A 16,982-nucleotide genomic window follows, 5' to 3' on the forward strand; every position below is an offset into this window, starting at 1 on the left:
CGGTCGCCTTGGGATGGCCACGAACATTCCATCGTCCGCATACAAGCCCATGCATGAGTACCAAATTCTTCGAGTTAGCAATTCCCCTCACCTCTGTGAGCTTTGTATAACTCTTTTGGTCGTTGAGCAACTCATTCCACCTTGCATGGTCTCACCCTTTACCAAGCGCCTCGCTTGCCTTGAGCTCCATCAAGTATGGTTGTCAATGTTGAGCCGTAGCTCAAACTCAGCCATCCCAACTTTTGTGCGCTCCGCATTCGTCCAAGCTTGCCTGTTCTCGTGGTGCCTCTTACGCGAAGGGTTGGCCATTCCTCTGAATGCCACTGTCAGATGCCCGCTCCTCCGAGCGACTCCTTTTCCCTACATCTCCATGCCCGTTTTCCCCCAAACGGTCGCGCGTGTGCTGACTGCCCTCAACGCAGCCCCGCTAGGTCCCCCACGTTTGCATGCTAAGTGTTTCTATGAGTGCTTGTCCCGCTCTGATACCATCTGTCACGGACTTAGCTGGTTTTGCCTAAGTCGTGCGGCACCCTTGCATGTCCGTCCGCAAAGGTCAGCCTCCCCGAAGCCTCCCATTGTCCCTTAGGACTAACAAAAGAGAGAACGGGTTAGAGAGAACGTCTCAATCGGGATCCACAAGCAAACATCTCTGAAAAACACTTCATAGACAATGTAAATTACAAACAGACTTTACAAGCTCTGAACAGTTGCACAACAAAGGGTAAAATGGTCCATTACAGATCGAAAATCTCTCACACGTGTCCACATGACACAACCTTTATTTATAAGCCTAAAGATGCCACCAACCTAACTAAAATGGGACTATTAAGCCTTCGGTCGTCCCTCTACATGCTGTACAAGGCATGAACATACCAAAAGACACGGACATACATAAGCATTACATCAAACATCTTGTTTAGAAGTTTGTCCGTGACAATGCGACAAGCATAAACTATCCAATATGCACTTATGCTTCTGTATTGGCACACACCGATGTGTCTGGTGAACTGTTTCATAGCTATGTATCCGACCAGCATAACCAGCATTACAACTTAAGTATGAGAAAATGATTTTACTCAAGGTTTTTAATTTCATTTCATACTGGCATATTAAGCGGTACGCCCTTCTTTTAAGAAGAAACCATCCTCGCCCGTTCCGCATGCGAGATGGTTTCTTCTTAAAAGAGAAAGAAACCATCCTCGCCCGCGCCGCATGCGAGATGGTTTCTTCTTAAAAGACAAAGAAACCATCCGGCGGAGTGGGCAAGGATGCAACAAGTTGCCTCTGTCCACAGCTCAAAGTCATCCCCTGCAAGGCACTTCGTAATGCTCCCGTGGCAGCCGTATTTGGCGGGGATCCAGCCCAGGGCGAGCTCATCTCCCGCTCCCCCGCTGCTTAGCGAATGTGAGGAACAAGACCAAGATGATGGCGAGAGCGAGAAGGGGAAGCAGCAGTCCAACTTGGGCCAGAATCCCTTCCTTCGTTGTCGACCGTGACCTCCCCGACCACAGCATCCACGATCCCTTCATCCCGTACCACGTTTCGCTCGATGGAGCAAGGACCCACCCCTACAGTGTACTGCCTGACGAAGTGAGGACTCGCCCCCTATCGTGTTCTGCCCGATGGAGCGCTTCTTCGTGTCCCACCACGTCCAACTCTCTTCTCCATCATGCCTTATCCATCCAAGGAGCGTTGCAGCCTCGTCTTCCTTGTCGTCCTCATCCTATCCGCCAGCTGACATTGCTTGGTAGCGGGTGGCCTGTATGCCGGTCAGCCGGCGGACTGGTACGTACCGCCCATCCTAGGCGGTACAATTCGAGATTCAAATCCTTGATTTTACTTACCTAGTTTCTTGGCTCCAATGTTATGAGAAATTATTTAATCTTTGGAATGGTTTTGGACAATGCAACTGAAGACTAGCTCAAACCTTTCTTTTTGAAATTTTTTTGTGCCCTTAACCTTGAGCAGCATCTAACAAAGACTTTTTTTTTTTAGTTGCTTTCTTTCATGATGAAGAAAGCTACCAATGACTATCTCATGCCTACCTCAACTAGCTGCTTGTCTTTTATAAAAGATGCCTCTTTGTTGTTTTAATGAATGTTAATATGCATTTAACTGCAAGATGCATTTACTATGTCATATTTTAATTTTCATATTCGATAACTACAGTCTGACTTGGCCTATTCTTTCACAGATATATTCACCCCATTTGGACACTGCCCCACCAAGATGGGTTCACCTTGCACATGGATTGCTTCTCTTCTTATATCAGGTTTGTTCAAAGACCTAGTAGATTTAGAAAATAATCCATTGCTATGTAAAAGAAAGAAATGGAACAGGGATGAAAAGAAAATGATCATGCAGATGAATCTTGAATTATGTTTTTGTCCTTAGGAGGAGGGGGGAAATGAAGAAGAAAGAAGAGGAGGGGGGGGGGTGTGGGAAGGGATTGTTTTTGGGGTTTGAGGGAGAGAGAGAGAGAGAGATGTAAAATTGAAAACCTGGCATGTCGTTAGCTTTGATTAAAAACAAACTTGTATTTAGCTTTGATTAAAAACAAACTTGTATTGCAAAATATGTTTGATGGTGCAGCTTTTGTTAAGTAGGATCTATTTCCAATTTACTAATACTAAATGTTTTAATGTTGTCATGCCCAGACTTTTGATGCAGTGGATGGTAAACAAGCAAGGCGGACCAATTCCTCTAGTCCATTGGGAGAACTTTTTGATCATGGTAAATCTCTTCCCATTAGTAGTTACCTTACCATCTGATGTTATATCGCTATATCTTGATCTCTTAAATTTTTTATCATTGCAGGTTGTGATGCTCTGACATGTGCTGTATGTCATTTTTCTTGTCTTCTCCTGTTGATTAATGTTTTGGATGTTTCACTTATGACCTTGTCTCTCTTTCTCATATCAGTTTGAAGCCTTAGCTTTTGGGAGCACTGGCATGTGTGGAAGAGCTACTTTCTGGTTCTGGGTAATTGCAGCTGTCCCATTTTATTTTGCAACATGGGAACAGTATGTTCTTCTCCTTAAACAACATTATACTACATTCATTCTGATAGATGAAATTTTACTGTTGTTTATTGTTCATTTTGCTCTGTAATTTTTTCATTTGATTTGGCCGATGTGTTTAACATAATGTGCTACCATTCATTGTTGGCTATATCTAATCTTTGTCATCTTGTACTATGTGGTCATTTTTTGACCTACTTTGATCTTTGCTTAGGTAATGCTTGGCAACTTTGGTTATTGCATGCATTATCTCTTATTTGATGAATGGAAATATGATAATGTTTCATAAATTGCAACGTGGCACAGTATCCATACCCAGATGGTTAGTAGGACAACATGGTGCAATTGAGTAGAAGAGTGCCCATCTGTTAGTCAATAGCTTAGGCCTACGACGCCTAATGCTTGTGGTATATGTAAATTTCTTTATGTCATTACAATTGCATTTGGATGCTTTTCTTTTTTTGCTAATAAACTGGATTCTGTGCAGTGCCTATTACAAGAGGCATTTACAATGACAATGATCTTCTGCAGTTCCTAGAATTGGCATAAATCATACACAAGCTTTTTATTAGTTTCATCACGAGCTGTTAGAAATGTATGATTTAGCATGCTGTTTGTGCACCTTTTTAGGAAAAAGGGAAAATAAAAAGAAGTGTACTTATTAGTTATTACCAAGAATCGTAATTTTGTACTGTATCGGAGTTTCGAGCGTAGCTTGGTATGATACGGTACACTAGGGTGTACCGCTCAATATTTATATGTATATGTATATATATATATATATTTATTTATATATGTATGTATATATGTATGTATGTATGTATATATGTACGTATATATGTATATATGTATATATATATGTATATATAAATATACATATACATATATATATATACATATATACATACATATATACATATACATACATACATATACATACATATATATATATACATACATACATATATATATATACATATATATACATATATATACATATATGTTAAAAAAGAGGGGCGACGTTGCCTCATTTTTCTGCCCGCATGGGGAGAAGAAATCCAGGTTTCCTTCTCTTCGGGCAAAAAAGGGTGACGAGGCGACGTCGCCACCTTGTTGCCTTGGTTCTTCTCCCCACGATGTCGTTGAGGCTTCTTCTCCTCGCGCGGATGAGGAGAAGTCGCCGACGACGTCGAGACCTCGTCGCCTCAGACGAGGAGGAGGCGATATCTCATCTGCGGTGTCCGACGAGGGAGGGCGGTGATGGATCGGGATCGTCGAGAGAGAGCAGCGTCGGATCTCCAAGTTCTCCCTTCTCTTCTCCCTCTTCTTCTCCCTCTTCTTTCTTCTCCCTTAGCTCTCCCTCAGCTAATACCACCCGGTAGTGGGCGGCAATGGTCGTCGATCGATTTAGGGTGGTGACGGGGTGGAAGTAGCCCCAATCGACGGTACTGTCTGATAGCGGGTGGTCCACGTACCGGCCTGTTGACGGACCGGTACGTATCGCCTGGTACGGGTTGTATTATTCGAAATTAAAATCCTTGCTTATTACAATTACAACTGTTGGTGGGTCTCAGCTGGATAGTTTTAAGAAGGATTGAGAAGGTGTAGATATAGGTCTTTGTGTACATGATGTGACGAAGGAAAAGATGCCACAAACCTTTCTTTGCTCTCAGCTTCCTCTTGCTCCCTCATCTTCCTTTCTTTTTGTATATATTTCCTGTTAATCTTTGAATCAGGGTTTACTGTTATGCTGCTGTAATTGATGCTGGAAACAACCTAGGAGCATCATTCTTTAGTTCTTAGATCTGATCGATATCATTCTGTAGAAGGGTATTATTTGATTGGTTGGAGGTTATAGAGGTTTTAGGAGTCTGAAAAAATTGAAGGGCTATATCCACAATTCATGACTTTGAAAGTGCATAGACACTACAATCGAAGCTTGCATGTCTCTATAAAGACCCAATATGTAAGGAGTTACAGACAACTTTTTTTGGTTTCCTTTTCACCTAAGGATGAGGTTGTCTCATGCCAGACAAATCACAATGGTAAGTAATTGTCTGTTGATACTGTTGACCTTAGGTCTGATATTCAGTATTATGGTGGCATTTTCTTCTCTTTGTTCTTTATTGGCGAACTAGTTGGCGAACTAGTTGTTGCCTTGAGTTCTGTATGTGATCCTTCTTCTTAGAGTTCTATTTGCATATAATGAAACACATTTGTCTTTGATACAGCTTCTTTACAAATACACTTATTCTTCCAATAATTAATGGACCTACAGAGGGACTCATGTTGATATACGTTGCCCATTGGCTTACCTTTTTTTGGGGTATGTGGATTTAAAGCTTATTTTGTACTGTAATTTAAACTGAAGAATTAATTTGTCCTCCATTTTTTTGGTTTTTGTGTGATGGCCAACTACTATTTAAGAAATCGGATCTCCATGTTTCTAAAATGTTTTCTTCTTTTAGGTGCTGAGTGGTGGGCACAGGACTTCAGGAAATCAATCCCTCTCGTGGGTTGGATGCCAGTTGCTCATGGTAAGTTTTGAATAAGTTATTGATATCATCTTTTGGGTTTTAGTAAAATACCTTGTGATTAACCATTGGTCGGGGTGATTGGATCACTTTCATAACTCCATTACATCACTTTTTTTTTCATCAGTTGTGATTAAATGGTAATATTATTTCATCCATGGACTTCATTTGCTTAGTGACTAATCAGTCTTCATAAATCTGCTGTTCTCTTAAGAATTTCTTGTGACTATTGTTAGCCAAACATTGGATAACTCTTTTATGTTATATTACTTATGTTTCTGTATCCTTGTATTGAATCTACAATGAGTTCCTAGTATACCATTTTTTTGTAGCCACTGTTTCATAAAAGTATTAAAATAGAATTTCTATTATGTGTCATTGATGATCATTTCCTTGGAAAAAATTCTAATCCTTGGTACATTATAAGTAGGTGATAAGTTTATTTTCCCTATGTGCTTAGTGTTGTTGTAGAGCATATATGAGAGAGAGTATGAATTTAGGATTTTAGTACAAAGGACAACTATCGTTGAGACAAGCAAAATTTCATGTTAGCAAAGAGTTGATTGGATTAGAATGTACCAATGACATGTTGATTGTATCATCAAAGTATCATTGAGACATGTTGATGTTGAATCTCGTATTTTGATGATGAAACTACTTGATATATGTTTATGATTTAATCTGCGTTTTGAGTGACGCAGGATGCTTTGATCAGGATGAGACAATTAAAGCAGGAAAATCATGTTGTGCCGGAGGAACATGTCAGAAGATTGGACGTCGGGCTGGTGGATCGGTCGACGTATCGACAGAAGGCTTCGGGCCGTGGACTCGGGCATCGGGCCAAGTAGAGCGGGTATTGTGCCAAGGATATCGGAGTTGCGGAGTCAACTGGCCGATTGGGCAATAGGCCGCAGGAGAGGACGATGCGCCGAAGAATCAGACGAAGCGTCGAGGGACCAATGACATGCCGGACAACTTGGTTAATTGCTTAGGATTAATTGTCTCAATCGAAGTTTTGTTTTAAGTGTGCAGGATTAACTACGATGAAAGATAGACAAGCAGCAGGAGTTGCGCCGGAGTCAAGTTCATGATCACGTTGGGAGTTCGAGAGTTCGACGGAAGTACGGACGGTCGTCGGAGGTTCTGTGAGAACAGATCTGAGAAGTCCAGAAGCTTGCCAAGCGAAGCTCGTCGGAACTCGCCAAGTGGATCGTCGCAAAGTCCAGGAGTTTGCCGGAAGTCCGCAGAAGCATCACCGAGGGTTCATCGGATGATCGACGGAAGTTCGCCGGAAACTCGCCGGAAGAAGCGATTGACGTACCGAAGCAAAGCTGCAGAAATTGTCTTAGATTTAATCGTAGTTAGCACGGTGATTAAGTTAGAAATGGGAGGTGATCCCATTAGCTTAATCCTGGGGCAATTGGGCCCCTGAAGAACTCAAGTTGGGTCGAATGGTTCAACCCATTCGAACCCAAGTAGCTGTGGGAGGTGCAACCGCCCAGGCAGGGAGGTGCCACCGCCCAGGCTAAGTCTCCCAGCGAGACTGGGCGGTGCAACCGCCCCAGCCAAGAGGTGCAACCGCCCAGGGCTCAATCTCCAAGCGAGACTGGGCGGTGCAACCTCCTCTGTCAAGCGGTAGCACCGCCTGAGCTCAAGTTTCGAGCTCTGCCTGGTGATGCAATCACCGAGCTCAGTCTTCGAGCTCTGGAAGAGAAGTACGACCTCTCTGGCCAGGAGATGCACAGCCTAAGCTCAGTCTTCGAGCTCTGGCAGAGAGGTGCAACCACCTCTGGCAGAGAGGTGCAACCACCTCTGGCAGAAAGGGGCGATCACCTCTGGCAGAGAAGAGAAACTTCTCTGGTCAGGAGATGCACCGCCTGAGCTCGGTCTTCGAGCTCTGGCAGGAAGGTGCAACCACCCCTGACAGAGAAGGTGGAACCGTCCGAGCTCAGTCTTCGAGCTCTGCCAGGCGGTGCCACCTCTCCAGTCGAGAGGTGCAACCGCCTGAGCTCAGACTTTGAGCTCTGCCAGGCGGTGCCACCTCTCCAGTCAAGAGGTGCAACCGCCTGATCCCGGAATTCCGGGATTTGATCGTTTTGAGCTCGAAATTTGAATTGGGTTGGGGCCTATAAATACCCCACCCATTCAGCACTGAAAAGATACAGACCTACACCGAAATCTTGATCTTTTCTGTGATTCTAAGAGCTCAAAAGTGTTGTAAAGCCTTTAAGTCTCCTCCTTCTGTTCTTCAAGTTTTCAGTTGTAAAGTGAGGAGAGAAAGGTCTGTAAAGGTTGTCTCCTGAGCCTGTCAAAAGGAGAGAAACTGTAAAAGGGAAGTTTGGCCTTCGCCTATTGAAGGAAGGCCCCTAGTTGACGTCGGCAACCTCGTCGGTGGAGGAAGCCAAAAGTGGAGTAGGTCAAGGCTGACCGAACCACTCTAAATCTCTGGTTTGCGTTTATTTTTGAGCACTTTATCATTACTGCAAACCTCCTCCATTACTACTGCTCTCTGCGCTCTCACGAACAAGTTCTAAGTGCTGTTCTTCCGAATCTGCATTCAGACGTAAATTCGTATTTTCGTACATTACAGTTTACGTTTATGTTTGATTCTGCAGAACTGTTTTCCGTGCTTTTACGAAAGAGTTTCTTTGCAGTTTACACTTACATTTTGATCCTATTGATAACTGCAAACTGTCCTCTACAATTTTACGAACGAGTTTCAACATTTAGACGTAAAACTGCATTTAGACGTAAATCGGCTTTCCTCTCACAATCATCAGTTCTCAGTTCACGTTTACGTCTTGATTTCAACTGCATACTGCCTTCTGCGAGTATACAAACGAGTTTCAAAGTTTAGACGTAAATCTGCGTTTAGACGTAAATCTGCGTTTAGACGTAAAACTGCGTTTAGACGTAAATCTGAGTTTAGACGTAAACTGCGCTTAGACGCAAAACTGCGCTTAGACGCAAACTGTGTTTAGACGCAAACTGCGCTTAGACGCAAACTGTGTTTAGACGCAAACTGCGCGTAGACGCAATCTGCGCTTAGACGCAAACTGCACTTAGATACAAACTGAGAATTAGCTTTTGCATCATAATAGCTTTTATTGAACGAACGCAGCTTTTGGTTTTTAATCACTGTAAGATTTCCGCTGCACTAATTCACCCCCCCCCTCTTAGTGCTCTCGATCCTAACAATTGGTATCAGAGCGGGGTATCTCTCATTTCGGATTTACACCCGAGAGAAATGGCTCTTCAAGAGGGCTTTTCGGTCTTTCGTCCACCGTTCTTTAACGGATTGGACTACACTTACTGGAAAACTCGAATGAGAGTTTTCTTGATTTCTCTAAATCTGGATTTATGGAATATCGTTGAAAATGGTTTTCAACTTCCCTCTAAACCGACGAACGAATGGTCGGATTTAGAGAAGAAGTATTTTTCTTTAAACGCAAAGGCTATGAATGCCTTATTTTGCGCTTTGGACAAAAATGAGTTCAATCGGGTTTCTTTGTGCGAAACGGCTTTCGATATTTGGCGCACTCTTGAAATCACGCATGAGGGAACTAGTAGAGTCAAAGACTCGAAAGTTAATATTTTACTGCATGATTTCGAGCTTTTTCATATGAAACCAAGCGAAACCATTGTTGACATGTACACCCGTTTTACGGATGTCGTCAATGGTTTAAATTCACTTGGTAAAAGCTTTTCGGATTTTGAACTCGTTAACAAAGTTTTGCGCTCACTTTCTAAAACTTGGGATTCAAAAGTAACTGCTATTCAAGAATCGAAAAACTTGAACCAATTTCCACTTGAAGAACTAATTGGTTCATTGATCACATATGAAATGACGTGCAATGCACGTGAAGAACTTGAGAACCACCTTCCAAAGAACAGGAAGGATTTGGGACATAGAACATTTGAAGACCACTCGAGCATAAGCTCAAGTGATGGTGAACTTAAACTACAAATGAAACGAAAATTAAAAAGCAAAAAGAATCAAACTACTTGCTTTAAACGCAAGAAGAAGAACAAAAACTGGGATGAATCGAGCTCCTCCGAAGAAGAGAAAGTCAACAAAAGCAAGGCGGCAAACTACGCCTTAACAGCCTACAATGATGAGGTAATCGAAATCCCCCTAATTTATTTTGAAATTACTTGATGCTTTCATGATGTATCTTTCTCTTTTAGTTTAGAATTAATTTTCTTAAAAATTACATGTTAAAAAAAAAAAAAAAATTATTATGATCATACTAAGTAATTTCAAAAATGATAATATTGCATATTTTATGATAAACAAATAAAATGATCTTGATTGAAAATATGAAATCATGGTTAAGAAGTAATAATGTGCATTACGTTAATTTCCATTGTTATTTCTCGATTTTGATTAAAGATCATGTTTGATTTGAAGAAATGCATAATGATGAAATTAAATATTTCGATTGACAATTTCATGCATGAGATATACATGATGATTTTTGTGATTGATGGTTTTATGATGAAATTCATTTTACGATCCTAAACGTTGATGCATGTTTTCATTTGACATAAATGAAAAGGCATGCTAACATGAAATCGATCACTTAAGATGAAACACTTAAAAAAGGGGAGAAATATATGAATTGATGCTATAAACACTATGCTATGATTATCCCATGCTTGCATCACCAAGAAATATATGATTGCTATCATTGCTATATGCCCTGTATCAAGATATCAAACAAAATCTTGCTTCACAGTTTTACGCATTGATATCTTACCACATGATGAAATGCTACAATTGATGAACACTTGAAATGTAATCCTCTATCTTATTGATTTTTCAATAAATCTATGCTTGTCATACATGAATTTATTGAATGTAATTTTGAGGATGATTTCAGATTTGACAAATGCTTGATTCGTATTTACGATATAAGATACACTTTAAATATGAATCATGCATCAATCATGTTAAATGCTTCAATCATTTTCTATCTCTAGAGTTCTCGATTTTGATGAAATACAAGTGATAAATTCATTTATGATATCTTGTAAATCACTTGAATTATGAATGAGTTTTTTTTATGATGCGTTAAAAGAATCACTTAAAAAGAAAATGCTTTTCCCATCTGATCGAGATTAATGATTTCATGATATTTTGTGAATCTCGAAATTAATTTTAATGACTTGATTATGAATTTCAAGTTAATGATTTGATTTGAATCATAATCTTGATCTTGCAAAATTGAAGTTACAAATAATATCCTGTGGTATTCATGAATTGATACTCACAATATGAAAGCATTGATATTCATGACTTGAATTGGATTGAAACATTGTATGCTTAAATTAATCATTCTCCTATGTTTCAAAAATTCCTTAAATGCCTTATGTGATGATTGAAAACTAACTTGCTTTATGATGAATCACGAATCATAACTTGATCTATGATGCCTTGAAATGATTGAAATATTTAACACTTTTATGCTCTACCCCCTACTTTCTTCTTGTTTTCAATGATAAAATGGGGAGAAGTTTTGATCATGGATGGTAGGATATAATTTGACAAAATTGATACCATCATGATATGAAACATTTATGATATGAAATTATGCATGTAATACTTCAACCTATGATAACGATGCATGCAATGATAAAATATTCATGATGAAAAATTGTCTTGACATTCATAACTTGATTATTCATCCTTTGTCATGATTTTGAAATCGTTGTAAAAGGAAAAAGAACTACAAAACTGTATTCTTTCTTTCTTTTTGACAATGACAAAGGGGGAGATAGCTAGCTTGCACAAGTCAAGAAGATGCAAAAACTTGATTGCTAACTTGCTTATTTCAAGAAGCAAAAATTGTCTTCTTGAAAATCACTATCTTGAATATCTCAAGAAGCAAGACTTGCAACCTGCACATTACAATAGGAAGCAATAATCATGAGCCTACACAAGAAAGTTATCTTGCATTTGCTTTCGAAGTTTTTGCTAGCCTGTATATTGCGAAACTTGTATATCGTAAAAATTGCTAGCTTGTAGTCTAAAGAGAAGCGAAAAGTTGCTATCTCAAAAGAAGCATATGTGCTATCTTGCCTATCTCAAGAGGCAAAAATGCTAACTTGCACATCTAGCAAAACTTGACAAATTTGCATATCTCAAGAAGCAAGAGTTGCTTTCTTGAACATCTCAAAACTGCTAGCTTGCATGTTCTAAAAGTGCTATCTTGTATGCTGTAAAACTTGCATATTTAAAACTTGATAGCCTGAATATTCTAAGCATGATGTAACATTTGCTAAATTTTCTGGCTTCAAAACTGCATGATGATAAAACTTGATACTATGTTTTTCATGCAATGAATTGAACCAATATCACAAACACTTGATTGTGGTACTTCTCCTTTTTGTTGATGACAAAGGGGGAGAAGTATGTTGATGACATGACATGTGATGCATAAGTTTATGCATATGTTCATGTTGACGTGTTGCAAGTATTCATGATGAATATTGCAATGACTTGAATTCAGGTTGAATTCAAGGTTCTATCAATATGGCATATTGATAGGGGGAGTTTGTTTAAACTCCGGGAGTTAAGTTTAACTCCGTCATCAAGTGGTTGTCATCATCAAAAAGGGGGAGATTGTTGAATCTCGTATTTTGATGATGAAACTACTTGATATATGTTTATGATTTAATCTGCGTTTTGAGTGACGCAGGATGCTTTGATCAGGATGAGACAATTAAAGCAGGAAAATCATGTTGTGCCGGAGGAACATGTCAGAAGATTGGACGTCGGGCCGGTGGATCGGTCGACGTATCGACAGAAGGCTTCGGGCCGTGGACTCGGGCATCGGGCCAAGTAGAGCGGGTATTGTGCCAAGGATATCGGAGTTGCGGAGTCAACTGGCCGATTGGGCAATAGGCCGCAGGAGAGGACGATGCGCCGAAGAATCAGACGAAGCGTCGAGGGACCAATGACATGCCGGACAACTTGGTTAATTGCTTAGGATTAATTGTCTCAATCGAAGTTTTGTTTTAAGTGTGCAGGATTAACTACGATGAAAGATAGACAAGCAGCAGGAGTTGCGCCGGAGTCAAGTTCATGATCACGTTGGGAGTTCGAGAGTTCGACGGAAGTACGGACGGTCGTCGGAGGTTCTGTGAGAACAGATCTGAGAAGTCCAGAAGCTTGCCAAGCGAAGCTCGTCGGAACTCGCCAAGTGGATCGTCGCAAAGTCCAGGAGTTTGCCGGAAGTCCGCAGAAGCATCACCGAGGGTTCATCGGATGATCGACGGAAGTTCGCCGGAAACTCGCCGGAAGAAGCGATTGACGTACCGAAGCAAAGCTGCAGAAATTGTCTTAGATTTAATCGTAGTTAGCACGGTGATTAAGTTAGAAATGGGAGGTGATCCCATTAGCTTAATCCTGGGGCAATTGGGCCCCTGAAGAACTCAAGTTGGGTCGAATGGTTCAACCCATTCGAACCCAAGTAGCTGTGGGAGGTGCAACCGCCCAGGCAGGGAGGTGCCACTGCCCAGGCTAAGTCTCCCAGCGAGACTGGGCGGTGCAACCGCCCCAGCCAAGAGGTGCAACCGCCCAGGGCTCAGTCTCTAAGCGAGACTGGGCGGTGCAACCTCCTCTGTCAAGCGGTAGCACCGCCTGAGCTCAAGTTTCGAGCTCTGCCTGGTGATGCAATCACCGAGCTCAGTCTTCGAGCTCTGGAAGAGAAGTACGACCTCTCTGGCCAGGAGATGCACAGCCTAAGCTCAGTCTTCGAGCTCTGGCAGAGAGGTGCAACCACCTCTGGCAGAGAGGTCCAACCACCTCTGGCAGAAAGGGGCGATCACCTCTGGCAGAGAAGAGAAACTTCTCTGGTCAGGAGATGCACCGCCTGAGCTCGGTCTTCGAGCTCTGGCAGGAAGGTGCAACCACCCCTGACAGAGAAGGTGGAACCGTCCGAGCTCAGTCTTCGAGCTCTGCCAGGCGGTGCCACCTCTCCAGTCGAGAGGTGCAACCGCCTGAGCTCAGACTTTGAGCTCTGCCAGGCGGTGCCACCTCTCCAGTCAAGAGGTGCAACCGCCTGATCCCGGAATTCCGGGATTTGATCGTTTTGAGCTCGAAATTTGAATTGGGTTGGGGCCTATAAATACCCCACCCATTCAGCACTGAAAAGATACAGACCTACACCGAAATCTTGATCTTTTCTGTGATTCTAAGAGCTCAAAAGTGTTGTAAAGCCTTTAAGTCTCCTCCTTCTGTTCTTCAAGTTTTCAGTTGTAAAGTGAGGAGAGAAAGGTCTGTAAAGGTTGTCTCCTGAGCCTGTCAAAAGGAGAGAAACTGTAAAAGGGAAGTTTGGCCTTCGCCTATTGAAGGAAGGCCCCTAGTTGACGTCGGCAACCTCGTCGGTGGAGGAAGCCAAAAGTGGAGTAGGTCAAGGCTGACCGAACCACTCTAAATCTCTGGTTTGCGTTTATTTTTGAGCACTTTATCATTACTGCAAACCTCCTCCATTACTACTGCTCTCTGCGCTCTCACGAACAAGTTCTAAGTGCTGTTCTTCCGAATCTGCATTCAGACGTAAATTCGTATTTTCGTACATTACAGTTTACGTTTACGTTTGATTCTGCAGAACTGTTTTCCGTGCTTTTACGAAAGAGTTTCTTTGCAGTTTACACTTACATTTTGATCCTATTGATAACTGCAAACTGTCCTCTACAATTTTACGAACGAGTTTCAACATTTAGACGTAAAACTGCATTTAGACGTAAATCGGCTTTCCTCTCACAATCATCAGTTCTCAGTTCACGTTTACGTCTTGATTTCAACTGCATACTGCCTTCTGCGAGTATACAAACGAGTTTCAAAGTTTAGACGTAAATCTGCGTTTAGACGTAAATCTGCGTTTAGACGTAAAACTGCGTTTAGACGTAAATCTGAGTTTAGACGTAAACTGCGCTTAGACGCAAAACTGCGCTTAGACGCAAACTGTGTTTAGACGCAAACTGCGCTTAGACGCAAACTGTGTTTAGACGCAAACTGCGCGTAGACGCAATCTGCGCTTAGACGCAAACTGCACTTAGATACAAACTGAGAATTAGCTTTTGCATCATAATAGCTTTTATTGAACGAACGCAGCTTTTGGTTTTTAATCACTGTAAGATTTCTGCTGCACTAATTCACCCCCCCCCCCTCTTAGTGCTCTCGATCCTAACAGTTGACAGATAAAGAGTTGATTGTATCATTGAGAGTTGATTGAGACAAGCAAAATTTCCTTGTCTCAATGATAGTTGTCTCAATGACATGTTGATTATAATACATTGTTATATTTATCTGGGAAGCCACATGTCAACATGTACAATCCTTAAAGGATATTTGACTGTGAACTCTATCAGGTTTATAAAAGATTGGATTAGTTTTTTGAACTACAGATTAATGAGAGACTTGCATACAATTATGTTTAAATATCTTTGAAGTTAAAACATTTGACGTGGATATTATCTTTAAGGTGCCTTGATGAGCAGGTACCTAGAAACGGTTCAAGCATAAAAATGATACTTTGATGAAGCTTTTAGATCTTGATAGTGTGACAGAAACATGAATGTGAATTTTATACACTTATGACTTTGTTTGAACTTTGGAATTTAAGTTTAGTTCGTCACACATGATTTATGGACTTCAACTTGTTATGGCCAACATGAAAAGTGGTACATTGTTTATTGCGATTGCCACTTCAGAAAAAAGTTTCGGCTTATGAACTGTATATGCACGTGAAATGTGTCTTTGTGTTGTAGAATATACCTTCTATTTCAAATTGAAGAAACCCTCTTGAATAGGGACTAAAGAACATGAGCATTTGGAGAGGTTGTACAAACTGGATCCGGAAGAACTGTTAGGAATGGTTCCTTTTACTAACACTCTTTCTAGTTCAAGGAAGAGAAGAAACATTCAAAGTTATGAACTAACAAGTAACAATTAAGTTCTACTAATTGAACTAAATTTTTGCATAAAAGAGGAGAAGACAATCCAGTAGCATGCCCTCTTGGTGTTATGTGACACATATACGGACTACCATTTACTAGTGGAGCTAAGTTGTATCTATGGGCTGCCCCCCCCCCCCCCCCCCTCCCCACCTTTTTTTGTCTGTTTAGGAATCCTTTTCAGAGCCAAATACCAATCTTCTCCCTTCCAAATCCATTGTCATTACTGCCTGAACTATCTATAAGCTGTAAACATGCATCGTGAAGTATCCAATCCCATTTCAGGCCTTATACAGGACAAGTCCAGCCTGTAAGGTAACAGCTGAACTGCTGTGGCAGCCCAATGAGAGCCAAAAGATCTTGGCTGGTCTGGTCTAGGCTTGAGTTGGATTGAGGTTGAGCCCTGTCCACTCCATAATAAACTGTATGGTTGGGTACTCAGATTTTGTTCCATTTAATTTTCTGGCCGCTCTTAGTTAGATATGAGCTTGTATAGTAGGAAATGGGAGACTCATATCGAGGAGCTTTTCAGGTGATATTTGATGTAAAATAAGTTCTGGATCCAGAGTTGTACTGTGATGATTTGGTTTTCAGTTGAACTGAAGGTCAGCTTGCAATACTATCATACTGTATATGGATGCAACAATCAGATTGCACGATTTAAGTTTGACTTGGATAAAAAGACAGGAGTTCCTTAGGCGACTTTTCAACTGGTGTTTCCTATGATCTCTACAACAACCTTTGAAAATAATATGATGTATAGTAAAAAATGGATCTCCTAGCAACATGGAGAATTGTTGCAATCCATATTCCAGCTATTGGCCATCAATGTTATCCTACTTATTATCCTTATCTCACTAGAATTGTAAGAGCCCCTCAATTAGAACAATAAAGACTTCAGAGATGTCTTTTAGTATTAATTGATTTTTTATCAGAAGCAAAGAACATTGTCTCCATATCTTCAGCAATTGTTGTATCATGAAGCCCAAGAACAATTTTATATAGCTTTTTTTTCTCAATTTGATTTTCCAATGCCCAAGGATTTACTTTTATTTATTGGTTCCTTATTGATCATTAGAGAGACTAGTACGGCGCCTCAATCTAGTTTGGCAATATTGTGGTATACGGAAAAAGCAATGCAACCAAAGCTAAGAAAAAAGGGAAAGAAAAGATTTGGATTGAGGTTGAGCCCTGTCCACTCCATAATAAAAACTGTATTGTTGGGTACTCAGATTTTGTTCCATTTAATTTGCTGGCCGCTCTTAGTTAGATATGAGCTTGTATAGTAGGAAATGGGAGACTCATATCGAGGAGCTTTTCGGGTGATATTTGATGTAAAATAAGTTCTGGATCCAGAGTTGTACTGTGATGATTTGGTTTTCAGTTGAATTGAAGGTCAGCTTGCAGTACTATCATAATGTACACAAATCAGTGATTTAAAAAGCTCTAGGCGCTAAAAGGCGCC

General features: G+C 40.9%; 1 protein-coding gene across 2 annotated transcripts in view; it reads left to right on the top strand.

The window, feature by feature from the left end:
* Positions 1 to 16,982, top strand: part of LOC135607470 (choline/ethanolaminephosphotransferase 1-like) — a 36,607-nt gene that overhangs the window by 13,602 nt on the left and 6,023 nt on the right. For both annotated transcript variants that reach the window (XM_065099327.1, XM_065099328.1), the window contains exons 5-10: positions 2,195 to 2,272; positions 2,658 to 2,733; positions 2,818 to 2,840; positions 2,923 to 3,023; positions 5,252 to 5,346; positions 5,489 to 5,557. In XM_065099327.1, coding sequence (XP_064955399.1) covers positions 2,195 to 2,272; positions 2,658 to 2,733; positions 2,818 to 2,840; positions 2,923 to 3,023; positions 5,252 to 5,346; positions 5,489 to 5,557 — 442 coding nt within the window. The remainder of the gene's footprint in view (positions 1 to 2,194; positions 2,273 to 2,657; positions 2,734 to 2,817; positions 2,841 to 2,922; positions 3,024 to 5,251; positions 5,347 to 5,488; positions 5,558 to 16,982) is intronic.

Source organism: Musa acuminata, chromosome BXJ2-3, assembly GCF_036884655.1.
Source record: "Musa acuminata AAA Group cultivar baxijiao chromosome BXJ2-3, Cavendish_Baxijiao_AAA, whole genome shotgun sequence".
Lineage (NCBI taxonomy): Eukaryota > Viridiplantae > Streptophyta > Magnoliopsida > Zingiberales > Musaceae > Musa > Musa acuminata.